The 17,881-nt window shown below is 31.9% G+C and overlaps 1 protein-coding gene across 2 annotated transcripts; it reads left to right on the top strand.

Moving 5' to 3' along the window:
- The first annotated feature begins 1,334 nt into the window (after nt 1-1,334).
- On the top strand, nt 1,335-17,127 carry LOC148606893 (beta-1,3-glucan-binding protein-like). 2 transcript variants are annotated; one of them, XM_088544218.1, is made up of 14 exons: nt 1,335-1,353; nt 4,743-4,854; nt 5,475-5,582; nt 5,777-5,902; nt 7,347-7,763; nt 7,968-8,068; nt 8,385-8,459; nt 9,008-9,068; nt 10,442-10,624; nt 10,932-11,009; nt 11,277-11,394; nt 11,972-12,043; nt 12,387-12,519; nt 16,576-17,127. In XM_088544218.1, the coding sequence occupies exons 1-14, from the start codon at nt 1,351-1,353 to the stop codon at nt 16,735-16,737; spliced, it is 1,749 nt and encodes a 582-aa protein (XP_088400344.1). In that variant the 5' UTR covers nt 1,335-1,350; the 3' UTR covers nt 16,738-17,127. The 2 variants fall into 2 exon arrangements, with proteins under 2 accessions (XP_088400344.1, XP_088400347.1); XM_088544221.1 differs by lacking the exon at nt 8,385-8,459.
- Nucleotides 17,128-17,881: the final 754 nt, after the last annotated feature.

The raw sequence follows: 17,881 nt of genomic DNA, 5'->3' as shown, positions 1-17,881 counted from the left end.
TTCGGTGTTGACGAAAGAGGAAAAATCATAATACTTTTTGTGGAACCGTTATATTGTAGCTGCTAGCATAGTGTTATCCATTTGCCTAATTCGTAGTTTATTAATATCCTCGAGATTCTGGTCCATTTTTAGTGATAGCTCATGGTAAAGATGCAGCTATGAAGGTTAACTATGTCAAAGTGTGGAAAATGAAACCATAACTGAATAAAATATGAATAAGAAAAATATCATAATACCTTTTGATTTTGTCCGTTATACTTAAAGTTTGTTTTTAAAGTGCATTCACATTGTTTTTTAAAGTGCATGTTCCGTCATGTCACTGCCTCAAAAAGTTTCTGATCTTTAAAAAACGGACACACTCCATTTACATCGAAACGTTTTATTTTAGCCGTTTTTTTTTCAGTTATGAAACAACAGAAAATGACTATCTAAATAATTGACCTATGCAGTTATTTGTTTTAGAGCCCTATAAGCAGCTTTCTCCTTCTATTCTTTTTATGTATATGTATCTTGTTTTGTTCTCACATGCGTCTTTGCCTTAAACACTATGCCATCAAATAAGCATTATGATATGTTCATGGACATTGATTCTTTACGAAACATATTCAGGGATTTTTTTAAAAACTAATAGTTTTGAAATGCAATTCATAACATGTTAAAATGGTTCTTTGCACCACTTCTTTGTTTTAAGCATTAATCGGTAAGCTTAGAAATCAGCCACCGTACTGATTTTGATAAAACTAAAAACTACGTAATTGAACTAACACTATTCTGTTTGTTTAACGATTTCGACTCCCAAATTGTCCTGTAGCTTTTTCAGGGCCAAACGTCGTACAGGGCTTTGTACATCTTAAAAGTTCTTAACAAGATTATATTGACAATATACAGAATGTACAGCTCCTCTTTCTATCATTTTATTACCTCGCCTTTGCACATCAAATGACAGTTGTAAGCGATCCATTTGATCTAAACATAAACTGCAATTTAACAGCTGATATACCGCATTGTAAATATTGAGTTATTATTGAGAATCGTGTCATCAATTGTAAATCTGTTATGGTTTTCAAATTCGCCATTTTTGTTTTTGTTTTTCAAAGCCAATAATTCTATTATGATCTTTTGTTGCCATTGTTATCAGGATCATTTCAACAATTGGAAGTTTAGTTCTATCTAATAGTTACGAGATAAAAGGAAAAACAAAACACAAAATTCGTCATTTTGTACCATCCAAGGGAAATAATCTCAAAAACCATTGAAGTAGTTGTTATACTGAGCAAATGAGGACTTTGGTTGAGCTCTTCAAATTAAAGAAGGGAAGTCACATTTTTTGTAGTATCTTAATGGTTGGCAATGGTAAGTTACTGAAAGTCATGCGTTCAATTAACGACTGTAATTGGAGAGATAAATCACTAGTCAATGTTAACTCTTTACTTGAAACGAAACTGCCAAAACAAATTACTTTAATTTTATATTTTATGCGAAAATGTACCTTGTTGATTCTAGTAATTTCCAATTATCTCTTTTATTTTAAAAGAGACCCTGTAAAAACTTCAAATCAAACGGAGTTATATTCAAATCATTATTAATGACGAGGAATTTCACATACACTTCTCAGGTAAGTCTGTCTTAAGATGGATGTTGATAGATAAAACTTATGTAATGAACAAATAAAATACTAGTGTATCTAGTTGTATAAAACAAGCATTGCTATGTACATTGAAATTGTGTCAGTGATATTGACTGAATGAACAACTAACGTAAGTAGTAAAATGATTTACTTAATTTCATAAATACAACTAAGGGGACGACCATTTTAATTTGGAGGAGGGGCCGGCAGTTTTGTAGAATATTTATTTTTAAAAATTTGCGGATAAGAAAATTGATTTCAAATGATACATACGGCTTAATAATTTTATTTTGCATTGAAATTTACAGTTTAATATGGGAGACAGAATGTATTTATAATTTTCTATGTAGTGCAAGTCAGAATCTTTATTTCCATTTTTTTTCAGGCTAGGTAAATATTTACAAATACTGCTTCTCACCTCAGAGTCAAATTGTCGTCCTTTTAGATTAATAGAAAAAAAGTCATAAAACCCAATGTTTTTAAGTCATTAATTTCAGCGTACATACATTTTTGAACATACGCAATGTGCTACAACGGATAAAACTGGAAGTACTTTTTTGTTCAATGACAGACAAAGCTCCTTCATGTATATTGACCTTTCTTTACTTTTTTTCTAACAGAAATCAAGGAATCATGATTTAAACAGAAATAAAAATAATATTATCAATATTCCAAGGACAAAAACTAGATATGGAAAGCAGACACACACACCAAAGAATATTAAATAACTAAAATTTCGTGTACAAAGAAACGAAAGTAAATGATGGTAAGGGTCCTCTACTTTTCTACAAACACCAGTCGAGTAGTTCATAAGATATCACATTCGGTGTTGACGAAAGAGGAAAAATCATAATACTTTTTGTGGAACCGTTATAGTGTAGCTGCTAGCATAGTGTTATCCATTTGCCTAATTCGTAGTTTATTAATATCCTCGAGATTCTGGTCCATTTTTAGTGATAGCTCATACAATGGTGCTAGATGTATTTTTAATTTAATATAGTAATTTTTTAATCAGTTTCTAATTTTACGGCATGATTATTTTAAAGTGAATTATCAATGAAATAAGGTAGGTAAAATGTTGCTGATTCAACTTAACTATAAGAAGTGAACCTTTGTGTAAAGAATTTTATTGGCTGTATCATAGAAATTGTAAATTCGTGTTGTTGTTCAACCGGTATATAAGTATGGAAATGACTGAGCAAATGTTCGATTACCAGTCTCGTTAGCAGTCTAAATATTGCATTAACTGATGCAGAACTTAGTTACTGTAGTGGTTACAGTACAAGAAGCATTTTTGTTGTGTTTATTATATAGCACAAACATTTTTGTAGGGGTAGATATAGATGTAACAATAAGGCAACTTGCGTCTTTAACGAATAATTGTTAGTGATTTGAACTAATGTTTTTAAGAGAGAGCAGATATGGTGCAACGCAATAAGTGGACCACCTTATTTCCTAGTAGTAACGGTTCCTTGCAGTGATATTGCACATACTGCAATATGTGCTATTTGAATGATCACGAAGATAGATGAATTTCGTTTTTTATTATAATGGCAAAAATGTACAATATTAAGAACAAAATATCAATCAATAATTGAGCACAATCATTGTATTAGCTTATACAAATAATTTCTGTGGAAAATTCTTGAAATCTTTCACAAAAAATTCGAAATGAGTTCTTGTCTTTACACCGGACAGTTTAGTTTGACTCCCATGTTAATAGAGTGCAATTGGTTGTCGCAAAGTGCATGAGTCTGTTTACCATGATTAAGATAAATAAATCAACACTGAAAACATCAGCATACACTAGCACATTTTGTATGACCCAAAGACCTAAAATATATTAGATATTGTGTTTTGCAACATAATACTTAGAATCGATATTAAGGAATTTTGACTAAAAAGATGTAGTGGATTCCGGGTTTCTCATTTAATCCATAGTTCCTGTGTGTATTGTTTTAGTTAGTTTGTGTTGTTTTTTACATGCATACAAATAATTATAATCGTATATAAATGATAACATCAAATGCATGAGAGAGTACTGGTGCGAGTAAATTACGTTTAACACATGCATAGCCTTAAAAAGGGGAGATATCCAAATTTCGTCAGTGGTGAGTAGACCAAGGTTATGACCATCAATGCATCGGCGGCAGAAAGTATCATCTTAAATGAAGAGCCTCTTGAGAAAGTAGATGATTTTACTTACCTAATTTTAAGTAAAGACAACGGAACTGGGAAAGGCAAAAGCAAGGCTCAATAAAGAACGTTCAGCATTTGCTCATTTCGGTCCATCTTGAAGTCACAAAACTACGGTCTTCGGACCAAATCCAACGATGGTAGTGTCTAATCAGTCCTACTGGACGGGTCTGAATGCTGGTGTGTTATTGATGGCGATATGAGAAGAGTAAAGGCATTTCACAACAACTGCTTTAGAAAAAACTAAACGTATCTTCTGACCGAATAAAATCAGTAAGTAAAAACCAGCACCAGATATGTAAAAGTAAGAGCATTGCAATGGAAATCAAGCAAAGAAGAATGAGATGGCTTGGACATGTAAAAATACTGCCCCAAATCAGAACACCGAAGAAATCCCTTAATTTGACCACCTGAAAAGAGAAAGAGAAGTAGATAACGCAGTAAGAACTGTAACAAGTGAGAGGAGAACAACTACACATGGTGACAAGAGTATTTTGTAACAAAAGACAGAGGTAGAGGGCGGCTGCTTGTTGAATCATTATGTCCCATCCGGGACAAAGGGAATAAGCAAGTGCAAAATTTATAAAATTAGCCTGAATCGACGCCACAGATTATCATAAATATGTGCAAATGTTTAAACAGCTGTTTAGTTATGACCAAGAGAGATAATAATTAGCATATGCATTACCCTGGACTAAATAAAATCTCACTAGTCACACATGTTTTTTTTAATTATGTTTACAAATGATTTTAAATATCACATGATACATGTATTAACAGTTGGTTGCTGATGATGATGCAATTAAATGTGTTCTAGGTGAGAACAGTAAATATATCATTAATTGACTTTTTTGCTTTCAAATTTACATACATTTCATGTCGATTAATTTGCTCCTCTTTATCTGGTCATTTCCTCTAGCCAATGTATTCCATAGCAGTGTTACTTGGTGCGTTTATGTCCGTTAGTCACTGTTATCTCGGAGATCCAAAATTCGTACTCACACCTGAAGGGATAAATGTTACTCTCCCAGGTAAATATAAAAATTCTAATGTTATGTAAATATTTTAATCTTTTGGTATACTTTAAACTTGTTTCAAGCAGTGACCTCTCATCAGCAGCATTAGAGCCCAATTCAGAGGAAAACTGAGATTCAAAAACAAATTGTATACAAAAGGTACTCAAAAACAAAATATCGAAATAGGAAGACAAATTCAGTAATGAGTTTACAATGGAAATGAGGCCTTAGCATTTTAGGGGTTTTGACTTAATAAATAAATGGATAAATAATCTATTATGTGATTCAATAGAACAATAATGACCGTGGTGATGAAAGGATACCTATGCATTCTAAATAGCAGAAGACTAATCGAGACAATGTATCATGGTGAAATGGCTCGGAACAAAAATTAAGAGATAAGCATTAAGACAAAAATTTGAGAAAAAATATGCAAAGCCTACTGAACAAAAAGAAATGTAACGAATGCAAACGACCATTTTAAACTCATATATTTAAACTTTGAATCATCTTTCTGTAGAAAAAGCATTTGTTTATCGTTTTTATCCCAGCTGCTTTAATTGTTTTATTCATTGTCATATTTTACAGTTAATTGTATAGTGTCATCGGTAGTCATTTATTCAAACTATTTTCAGTAAATGGGTATAGAGTGGCTGCCATACATTTCAATATTAATAAACCATTGCTAGATATTGAACCCGGTGACCAGTCAAGGGACTTCCATACTGAGGACTTAGGAACAGGTAATATATTTGTGATGATTAGGTTAGGAAAGGAAAGCTACAGACCTCCAATACACCATTGCCTGAATTTAACTTTATTAGTTTTATTATCATACCATGTACTATAATTAAAAGTTTACATATGTTGTAAATTCCTTGAATTGACGTAGATAATAGATTAGTGATGGTTTTTTTTTTTTTTACATGAAATCAAGATGGTAATTCATGGAGTCACCTGTTTAATGTTAATGCAAAGGAAGGAGATACTATAAACTACTGGGTATGGGGAGAAATAAATGGTGAAGGGGAGCAGCGAACAAATCTGCATACCATACTAGGGCGTACGTATTTTAATGAATATCTGTTTTAGACAATAGCACAATAGCAAATAGCAAAAAAAAAAAGCAAATGCGGTCACATTTCATGTTACGACGTTATCATCTTTGTCATCCGTAGACATTTGATTTCTGCACATGGGGTCGCAAAAAGCGTTTGAGTTATTACAAAAAATGAATCGCTGTGTCATTGCACAACAAGGTTCTACATCAAATAAAGTAGGTTGGGATGGTTATGAAGGTTATGACCTTAACCTTTGCGAATCACTACGGCTAGGGCCGAAAAAGGACCAAAAACAAACATTTTTATCGGTTATAGTACAATGACTTAAATAAAAGTGTATGTATTCGTTCCTGTGACATTGTAACGAAAAGTCCAGTACCATAATGAAAGGTTGGGATTGCTTCTGGTGTGAATTGTGGACCGAACAGAAAGAAAAAAAAATATGTTTGTGGTTTACGCATTAAAATGTCTTAAGTAAAAGTAGACACTTGCGAAAATTACATATTTTAAATTGAAACTTGGTATTGATATGGGAGTTATTGCCTTTATAAAATATGGAGTACGGAATGTAGAGGGAAAAAATAAACTATATTCTGAGTTTTAAACAATAAAGAATCTACAGTCATTGTATAGATTTACAACAAAGCACTTTGGTTTTTTTTTCGTTTTTGTTTGTTTGTTTCTTTTGTTTTATAATATATTAACACAATAGTATCGTTGCGCCAAGAATAGAGTATGGCGTAGTCGTATGTCTCAGTAAATGGACTTGATTTTTTATCATGTGTTCATTTGAATTGTTTGTATTGTATATAGACTTGACTGTGTCTTGTATATAATTGTATGTTTTCTATGTGTTAATGAGATAAATATATACTTTCTAAACACAATGCTTTGGTTTTATAGTAATTACAATGATTATTACAATTACAATAAATTTATTTAATAAATTATTTAATGTGGATGAATATTCATTAGAAAATATTTGTCAAACTGTTCATATGAAACATTTTATGAGAATAAGAACAGGTCTGAAATACCAAAATGTCAAATCGCAAATACAAAAGGATAAAAAAGTACATATAAAAAGAGCAGAACAAATAATGGAATTAATAAGTCATCATTTTTGGTAAGTCATCACTATTGTTGAAGTTAAACAATTTGTTAATAAGATACATTATGTTTATGTCTTGAAAAACATGAAAATAAAAATCATAATAGATATTCACCATCATTAAGGAATAAACAACTTACTCCAGACTTTTGACAAGTGCTCAACGTATTTTAACTTTTTTTTCTCCTTAACCTGGGCGATAATGTTGTTATAAATATTTTATTATACATTATTTTAAGTAATTTAGCTGCTAATTGGAATATGTCTTTTCTTTGAAAATGGATTCCTAAACATATTAATTATTTTTAATTAGTTGAATTCTTACTTACTTTAAGCTATATCAAGTACACCTAAGACTACTTCCAAAGCCACTTCTACAACGTCAACTTCAAGAACCACTGAACAATCGCGAAATTCAACACATGATAAATCAAGAACTCAGTTGGCTTCAGACATACTCTCAACCCTTACTTCACATGAACCAACTACAAGGACATCATCTTCTGCATCTGAAACACACGTCAATCCTCTTTATCCATTACCTTCATCTGTTCCTAAAGAAACTACCAGAATATCGTCGTCAACTAGAAACTCATTAACCTCTTTAACAAGTTTTACTGTAGATCAAGAAAAACGTCCTACTAGTACTCTTAAAACGAGTGGAATGTACGAAACTAGTAATAACTGGCATCCTCCAAATGAAGGTTATCTTCCTTCCGGTTTGTCTGGTGAACTTTCATGCTGCAAGAAAGGTTATTTAATTTAAGAATATTTCTTAGAAATACTGAAGTCTAATGATCAGCTTCACAAGAACCAGTTAACATGCAAAGTTTAATTATCATTTATGCTTACTAGAAAATGATGAAAATATGAAGAAGCTATAGCTTATGAAAACGCAAAGTATTTAAAGAAAATCTTAAATACTGTCAATATTTGCCTATTATTCTTTTTTGTAGATTACAGTTGCAAGTCGTATCCATGTCTTATTTTCGATGAAGAATTTAATGTATTGAATCCATGTCTTTGGGAACACGAAATTACTGCTGGAGGAAATCCGGTAAGATTTTATCTACATAATCCGAATCCTTAAAAAAATTATTATTATTATTATTTTTATTTATTTATTTATTTTTATTTTTATTTATTTTTTTTATTTTTTATTTTTTTTTTTTGTTTATCTTTGTTCAGATTTGTTATTTTGTATTTGAGAAAGACTACATCGAAATCCGTCTTTTTATTGGTCGATTGATGATTTTAATTTTCTTGTAATGCTGGCATTGTATTTTTCTTTGCTGAAGTGTATTAATTTTTTTTTATTTCCTCGTCTGCTGAATTTATTGTCATATATTTCGTTGTTTGTTACTTTTTTTCAGAATTCAGAATTCCAATACTACATAAATAACCGAACAAATAGTTACATAAGGAACGGAGTACTTTATATAAAACCGGTTAGTTACTAAATTTGGCATACTTTTTAACCAATATGCTCTGACGTTTTCTTTTTTATAACTGCAGTGGATAAGTTTTTGATACATATTACGAAAAGTTTTCTCCAAATAAAATTATTTTTGTAACTGAGAGTATTCTTCTAATAATCGGAGGAGCAACGTTACTTTTTAAAATATTGAGCTAGTTATATTTTTCAACAACAACAAAATTTGAAAAATTTTATTCCATAGATATTGCATCAATCCTTGTTGTAACTTTCAGAAAAGTAGTTTTAGATTGTTTCTGGTAAAAAATTACTTTTTAATCATATCCTACTCGAAAGTCAACAAAAACGAATATTGATATGATTTCTGTGTCAGTTTGAGAGCTCAAATTTAAAGCTCTCTACAAAAAGTTTTCGCTATCTTGTATCTTTAAAAACCAAATGTTTTCTACGAAGAATGCATTGTAGTGTATGTGATATTCGCATTGCACACATGATTAATTAATTTGGACATTCTAAAATGTGAACAGATAACATAACCCTACAAATTATAGATATTTACAGACACTAACCGCCGATAGATATGGAGACAAATTTTTGACATCTGGAACATTGGATCTTTGGGGTAGGTGTTCACCCTAAAAATATCATGATGGGTTTTTGTTACTTTATTCACTCTGAAATTGCTTTACTATCAATTTTTTACGCATTTAATTTGAAGTAAACCGTTTTTTTTTACAAATATATATTGTTTATATTCTTATACTATTTTGTTGTTTACTTACCTAGTATCGGGTACAGAAAAGGCTAGTTTTGTGAAAACCGCACTGATTCTGACAAGAAGTACTCTGAGACTGGTGTTTTTCAAACTATTGAAATTTCTGGTCGTTAATAAGTTTGCCCAGTTTAGGGGTCATGTATCTCAAGAGATCACTGGAGTGTTCTGATGGGATCAAACTGTTTTTTGGTCGATTTCTTTCTACGGAGCTGGTCGTTTACGATAGATATAATACGAAAGAAAAAAAGAAAAGTCAATACAACAGTACCAGTCCTTCAATTTCAGTTGTCGTTATAAAAGTAGCTTGCTAATATGCTATCTCTGAATTATTTTGATTTTAAGCATTTCAATTGATCAATCCAAATGAATTTGAAATAAAAAAGAGAATTGACACACCTTCATCTTCTCCATAAAATAGACAGGGTCTTTTCAGCCTTTATTTCACCACTATCATAGATAAATACTAAAGGGGTTTTTAACGTCCTTGATTACTTTTACAAGTCTCGCACGGACGGTCACTATAGATAAATGATGATAATTGGTTGTTTTTTTTTCACTACCTTGAATACCCATACAGGTCTCTCACGATCGAAGTTAGTATGTTAGTAGAACCAAATGGTGTTGGTAGCGGGGCCCAGCCTTCAGGATACCTGACCTAAGAACTCGATCAGAGCATGATCTACTAGCGGCTGGGCTGCTATGTAGACGCTCAGGCCTACTCCTAGACCCCACGTGGATATGGGTAGCGTTTCCCCACTCTAACTGTCTTGGAAGTACGTCTACGGAAGAGTGATATATTGATAAACCATTATCGTTTTCAATATATAATTTCAATTTCAAAAGTAAGACGCTTTCTGATATGTAAAAAAGTTTGTCCGTCATCTCGTAGGCCAAATTTTGTAATGTGACTGTGACGTCATCAACCTTTTTTACTGATTCATTCCTTCAATATTGATACTAAAATTCAATTATAAAGAATGACTGTTATATTTTTTTCGGTCTATTTGAAATAACCTCAATGCACGTGGTACACACTTGAAAATAACCTGCGATGCAGTTTATTAAAGTGTGCACTACTTGATTGAGATTATTTCCTCATAGACCAAAAAAATATAAATCATTCCTTAAATGATTGCACAGTATGCAGTTCCGATCTCACGTAAGAGACAATATATTTTAGCAAGTATTCTGGAACTATGATATCATTCATTGAATTCTAGGTGGATTCGGCGATGAAACATGTACCAGTAATGCCTATTCAGGGTGTCTGAAAAGCGGAAGTGTTAACTATCTGATTAATCCTGTCCAATCTGCACGGCTGCGCAGTAAAAGGGGCTTCTGTTTTAAATATGGAAAACTGGAAATTGAGGCTGAACTTCCAAAGGGAGATTGGCTAAGGCCATGTGAGTGATAGCTTAAATGTTACAGAGCACTGTTACCATATTGTGATATAAATAATTTTAAAACCAAATTATCTCCATGCAGGGAACTGAAATTTGTTTTTAATTGGACTATACAGAATGCAATTTGACATATATTGCTATATTAGCTAAATTTTTACTCGAAAATAATAGTTTTCGTTTAAGTTGCCTCAGTCATTGAAATTAATTCTGGTCACTAGTTCAATACAAAAATGTAGACAAAACATCAGTATATAGTATGTAACCAGTGGCAAAGTTGTATAACAGTATCACGTACAAACGGTTTCAGATTTTAAACTTCTACCAAGGTGGGGTGTTTATGGTGGATGGCCTGCGTCAGGGGAAATAGATGTAGTTGAGGGGAGAGGTAATTAATAAGGACGTAGTTTATATTTTAATCCATTTCATTTTTTGAAATTTTAGATATAGTTTGAAAACTGACATCTTAATACGATTTGACTATAATAATTTTTCAGAGATAATATCTCTGAAATGACGTTGTTTCATTACATGCTCAAAATTACTAATAAAAAACTTGGATTGAAACATACAACACGAATCAAAACATTTCTATTTTTGTTTTTTTATATAATTGATTCCCAATGAAAATATAAATACCATGTTTCGTTGACAGGAAACATAGACTATCATGATTACCTAGGCCAATCTAGGGGTGTTGATAATATTCATGCATCCTTACATTTCGGTCCAAGTCCCCAAGAAGACAGATTCTACATGGCAAGCTCGGACTAGTAAGTTTCACTGAAAATAAGAAGTAGATTAAAACTATAATTAAAAACGTTTAATGTGTCTGCTTTCTACACATTTTCGCTCCTGTTATGCTACATTTTTGGTAGCGCTGAAAAGAATTTTTACTCATACATGTGGATGTGTATGAAAAAATGAACACACCTCGAATGAAAAATGACATAACGCTTTCTGAGTTAAGCATTTCTTTTGACCAAAAAGCAATTTAATATTCTGCTCCAGAAGAAACTGGAACAATCCTCACGGACAAACACTAGAAAGACTGATGCACAAAATATCAAGCGATTCTAATAGACAAATTCTAGATTACTATAATTCTTCAGAAAACCACCTTCTTCCACACAAACACATTTAAATTTAATCATAGACCGAATCATGTACTGCTTATGATCAATATAATATTCTTGAACAAAATCTTCAGCAAATTTATATGTTCTTAAACAAAGAAGGAAAAACTACGCATGGTCAAAACATTCCGTAGAATTAATCATTTAAATAAACCTCCCAAACATAGTTCATTCGTATATATTACTTGCTTTGATGTTAAATAATTATTGCCAGTACTTTAATGAAAGACTCTTTCGCTGGCCGATTCCACAATTTTTCTCTGGAGTGGGATGATACGCACATCACGTAAGTTTCTTTATATTTAATTTTACAAGGTCAACAAGGCAGAAACTAACCCTCAGTCAACTTGCAACGCTAAATTTAATTTTCATTTTAAAAAATACCGTATATTGAATTCATGTACGAGATAAAGAATAACTCTGTAGTTATTATGGTAGTCAGTATCGTAAAGAGATAATTGGAAATTAAGTCAGTATTTTCTTCATTTAAAAAAAAAGAAGTAGACGACATTTAGAACTGAATTCATATATTCAGACAAATAAAATATCACAAAAGTAACTGAAATGAAACCAAAAAAAACGAATGACATACGAAAGGTCACAGACGGTCTAAAGTTATTTTTACATAGGTTTGCAGTGGATGACAGAGAGATAATGAGGAAGTATCCAAGACAGGGAGGGTTTTGGGAACTTGGTGGATTACATATGACCAACTGGACAAATCCATGGACAACCTCTAACATGGCTCCATTTGACCAGGAGGTATGTTTAGGTTTTGAAGGTACCTTTTGGAAAACTTAAGATTTAAGTGAGATGTGTAACTCACAATTATTGATCAGTTAAATTTTAAGTAAACATATATACCTGAGAAATTTTGATTTCTCAAACAAGTTACATTAAGTAGAATTGTTGGATGTGTTTAAAGCAAATACGGTATTTTTGATTTGTGTTGTCCTATATTAAATTGTTTTAATCATCATCATATTACAAGGCACGAGGTACACCATTCATTTGAAGGGTTTTGTTTAGCTTGCAATTTGCAAAGGTTAATGTAGACTGAAAATGATCTTTTGGATTTTGCAATTTTGTATTGAATCTAATGAATCTATTGAAAATATTATACATGGAATTGAATAAAAACTTTGGATTTCATAGGAAGAGCTGGAAAAAATATTCTCCACATTCAGTTGCCCTAACTATTTAAAATAGGCCCGAAGCAGAACTCAGTTTGTCGTAGAAGGCGACTGAGAGGAAGAATGGGGTAGCCCTCGCTTCAGGGGTTGTCAAGACATGCGAGGAAAATCTTACTGTGGAGCAGATGTGGAGGGCACCACACTTAGAATCACTTTCTGTAGTGATCTTTCAGAATAAGGTCTTCGGGGTTGCTAAAGTCAGGAGGTAAAATTTGCAGAGGGTTTGCAGTCCTACCACAACACTTATTACTCCCGTAGTGGTATTAATTCAATGTGGATCTTGAAAAATTCGAAAGATCTTTTGGAGACAATCAGTTCAAGACTATTATCAGAATATGATAGCATTAAAACCTATGATTTTTTCAATACTGTATATTTCTATTCCACATACTCAGTTAAAATCCCGACTTAAAACATTATACACCGTTGTTTTTTCCAAAATAGATGGTACACCTAGATTCATCACCTAATTTTCCACAATTACATATATTACAAGTAAGATTTTCTCTTAGAATATTTCTCCACCAGCCTGTCTCAATAGGTATATAATTATTAGTAGTTCTAAACCTACAAAACGTTATAGCATCTTTCTTTTTCAAAATTTTAATTCTAATTCATTTTTTAATAATCTGTAATTGATTGACTTTGCCAAGTCCATTATAAGTGTATTCCAATTTTGTCTAAACTGATCATGGAGTCGTTTTATAAAAATATTTCAAGGCAGATATTCTAGGTGGTATATTAGTCTCCCATATATAAGAACAACCACATTCATCAAAAATTGATTTCATAAAAAAGTAACAATTTATAAGTTCTATTTCCCTGTTCAAATATCTTTTTCGAGAGTCTGTACATTTTATTAGAAATTTTCATTTTCTGCTCTTTTCCGTACGCTAATCTAAACCAAAATGAAATACATCTAATTTTGATATCAATATCGATAGGAAATCTCCCGAGCTTGCCATAAACCATGTAATTCGGAGTAGCGGGTTTCAAGTTTAGAATAATCTTACAAAATTTTAAGTGTATCCTCTCGAGTACATCATTTTTCCCAAAGCCCCAAATTTCACATCCATATAACAGTATTGGTTTAATCATCTTATCAAACAGCTCCAATTGTAGTTTAACTGAAAGGCTATAAACGTCCAATTTTTAATACTTCATACATTGCTCTATGAGCTTTGTCGACTAGACGTTTTTTGTTATATCAAAATTGCATGTACTGGTGAAAGTAATTCCGACAAATTATTTTACTATGTCGATTTTCGATCCTTTTAAAGAATATTCTTCATTTGGGTTGATTCTTCCAAGTCCAAATATCATTATTTTTGTTTTATCAACGTTTACTTTTAATTTCCACGTATCACAATATAAACCGAATGCGTTAAGCTTTATGTGCAAGTCTTTTGAGGGTTCAGACAAGAGGGCCGTATCGTCAGCGTATAAAAGCAAAAATAACTTTTAAAAAATTTCAAGTTCCTTTTCTGTATCTCCTGAAACACTTTATAAGCCATCAATATTTTGCGACATGAAAAAGTCTTCTAACTCGTTAAGAAAAATTGAAAATAGAAAAGGAGAAAGATTTTCTCCCTGTCTGACACCCACTTCGCAATTGAAAAAGTCAGATTTGGAATTATTGTATGAAATACATGATTTAATGTTATCATACATATTATGGATAGTATTATACATCTTACCATTGATATTATTTTTAAGTAGTTTGTGAAATAAACCGTCGCACCATACTGTATCAAAAGCTTTTTCGAAGTCTATAAATGCGCGATATAATTTTTTCTTCTTTTATTTTTCAAAACTTGAAACAATGTATATATAGTATATATGTTGTCGAGAGTAGGATATTTTTCTTTGAAGCCGGATTGGTTTTCCTTTAAAATATCAAATCTTTTACTCAATACAGCTGTGAGACAACTTACGATAGTAATTGGTCGATAGTTTTTTTGATTATTCGAGTTTCCTTTACTTTTATATATTGGTTTTATTATTCCACTTAACCAGCTGCTCGGTATTTCACCGGTGTCAAGTATTATATTAAATAATTTCTCGAAGATATCTAAGAATTTGCCTAACGAATTTTTAATATATTCATTTATAATATTATCGTTTTATCGTTTTTTAAATTCAATACACATTTTCGTATTTCATCCCTTGAGATTGGACCATTTATATGATAGGTAGTGTTCAGTGTAGTGTTTTCAATACGTAACTCACTCTCATTTTCACTAGTTATAGAGTTTAAATTTAAGTTTTTGAAAAAGTTAAATAGCTGGTCAAGTTCAATATTTGGTTCTTTTCTTCTTTTATTTGATCCAAGCATTTTTCAAAATTTCTTCGGATTATCATTTGATGCATCATGTAGTTCGTCAGACAACTTTTTACAAAATGATTTATACTTATTGTCTACGATATTTTTATATTGCTTTTCTGCTTTTATTTTGCATCGTAGGCTTTGATTTAAACTTTCTTTTAGTTTGACGAAAACCCTTTATAAAATTCTTACGTTCATTATTAAACCAGGGCTTATTTGTTTTGTTTTCTATCAGATTTTCATTTTTCGTATTTTTGATAACACGAGTCCCAAAAGTCTCTGCAGCAAAGTTTAAGAAAATGTCCTTTAAGTCATTAAGCAGTTAGTCAAGTGTCTCGGTCGTTATGTCTTGTTCGTCACTTTGAAAGATTAGTTTTTGCTCTAGTTTCAAAACTTTATTATTATTGATATTGTTTAGCTAGATCCTTTGATCTCAGTTTCCGCTATATAGATGACGTATTATCTTTAAACAATTCTAATTTTGGGGATTTGATGATACGTCGTATCTACCCCAAAGAACTGGAGATAAAAGATACTATAGACGCTGTGAAGTCAGCCTGATATCTTGACCCACACTTAGAAATCGATGGTAAAGGAAAACTATTGACCAAACTTTACGACAAACATGATGACTTTTCATTCAAAATTGTCAACTTTCCTTTCATCATTACAGAAGTTTTATGGTCGTCATCATGAACTCGTGGATCGTTACGGTGTATCCATCTCCGCCACGAAAACTGATTTGTTCGACGGGTCATCGTTTTCCTTTCCTCTTTCGTCTACCCCGGACTTTTCAGAGCAACTCGACGGGTGTTTCTAGAAAAGCAGAGGACGCTTACCCTACCGGTGCACCTGGTCCATGCTCCCAGTTTTTAGTGGAGTCCGAGTTGCTCATTTGCTTTTGTTACTTTGTGTGTATGATTTTAATTACTTTATATTCTTTGTTGTATATGTCTGTTTTCCATGTCTGGTCTTTGTCCCTGGATTACATAAATAAATGTAAATAATAATTTATAAATAAATAAATAGGCTACCTTTTTTCAAAAGAGATTACTTATGAAACGTGTAATCGTATGGGGAGACTCAGCAATGCAGGAGTTGGTTTTCCATCCTACTCTTACATGTAGTAACAAACGAGTTAATTGGCCATCACTTGCTTAGTAATGGGTCAAGTCAGTTGGCCATTATAGTTCTAGTGTCGAGTCAGTTGGCTATTATTTGCTTTCCTGAAACAGTAATTACATGCACAATCGGAATTTCGCCCCGCCATACTATCTTTTCACACTTTTGCTATTTTAGTTTTACTTAGTGTTTGGTGTAGCTGTTGGAGGAACATCGTTTTTCCCTGACGATTGGACAAATAAACCCAAAGCCCTGGAGAGATGCATCCGAGTATGTACTGCGAGATTTCTGGCAAGCAAGGGATTTGTGGTATCCAACATGGAATCCAAACGTAGATAATGGCGAAGGTGCTGCTTTAAAGATTAAAAGTATCAAAGTTTGGAAAATGAAACCTTGAAAGATTTAATGAAAGAATATCCTTGGTTGTAGCTGATCTTGAAAATTTTAACAAGACTGCTTTTGGTGAAACGCTTGCTTTTTTATATTCAAAGTATTAAATATATACAATAAAATCTCTTTCAGGAAATGAAAATTCAGATGGTCTTCAGGTCATAATACCAAGTGATCAGTACCAGACAAAACAAAAAGTTTTTACATTTCTATTCTATCTAATTATATCTGACGTCTACCCACGGCACGATGCTAAATATTGTAAATTATTTTGTCGAGTTAGTTTGCATTTTGTAGGGTTTGCATGCAATTATTGATAAATTCCTGTTGATAATGAAAGAGAGAGTTAAATTTATTGACGAAGATTTCTGTTTGAAAAACATGTATTCTTTGAGTGAAATTTAACTTCGTATAACTGCTACAAGTTATCCTATCTCTTGTTATTTGGCAGGATTTCAGATATGATACACAAAACATAATTTTCGGTCTTATACAATTAAAAATATATTTTAATAAAATGCATGCCTTGATACGAAACCAGAACAGGTGGGACAAGTATGGACACAGCTCTGAATTAAAACTGAAGCAATGTTTAACTAAGTAGAAGATTTTGAGTAAATTAAATTGGTCAAAGAACTTGAAAACTTGTAACAAGACAAAAAAAACAATACACAATTACTACAACGTTGAAGACAATGTTCTGAAACTTGTGTATCCCAAATCTTAAAAGTTTGGACCATAATCCATCCATAACATTCCTTTAGTGGAATAGAAGCTTGTAGTGCAATTTCATAGAGATCCATACTCTTTTACTCAGAAACTAAGAAAATGTTTATTTTTTTTGGCACTCTCAATTCCTTAGTGGTAAGTTTATAACTCTAAAAATAAATCTTAGCTGGATTGTGGTGTTAATAAACCTTGAGGTACAATTTTATAGAGTTCCATACATTTATACTTTAGTGATATACATGTTACTGTAGTAAAGATGCTTGCTTCTGGTCCCTTTAACTCGAAACAGTCTGGATCATACCCCACAAATAAAAAAAACTCTCATTCCTTCAAATGTAACTGTGTAACACAATTTCATAGAGAT

The sequence above is a fragment of the Perna viridis genome, chromosome 9 (genome assembly GCF_037379345.1).
Source record: "Perna viridis isolate PV_CMFRI_1.1 ecotype Kerala chromosome 9, ASM3737934v1, whole genome shotgun sequence".
Taxonomy (NCBI): domain Eukaryota; kingdom Metazoa; phylum Mollusca; class Bivalvia; order Mytilida; family Mytilidae; genus Perna; species Perna viridis.
The sequence above is the reverse complement of the archived record's forward strand: the minus strand, read 5'-3'. Positions and strand labels throughout refer to the sequence as shown.

Bases quoted from the DNA above. Each gene is read 5' to 3' on its own strand.
- LOC148606893 (XM_088544218.1), top strand. The intron at 5,583-5,776 runs GTAATATATTTG...CATGAAATCAAG, and splicing joins TACTGAGGACTTAGGAACAG to ATGGTAATTCATGGAGTCAC. The intron at 8,460-9,007 runs GTTAGTTACTAA...AGATATTTACAG, and splicing joins GAGTACTTTATATAAAACCG to ACACTAACCGCCGATAGATA.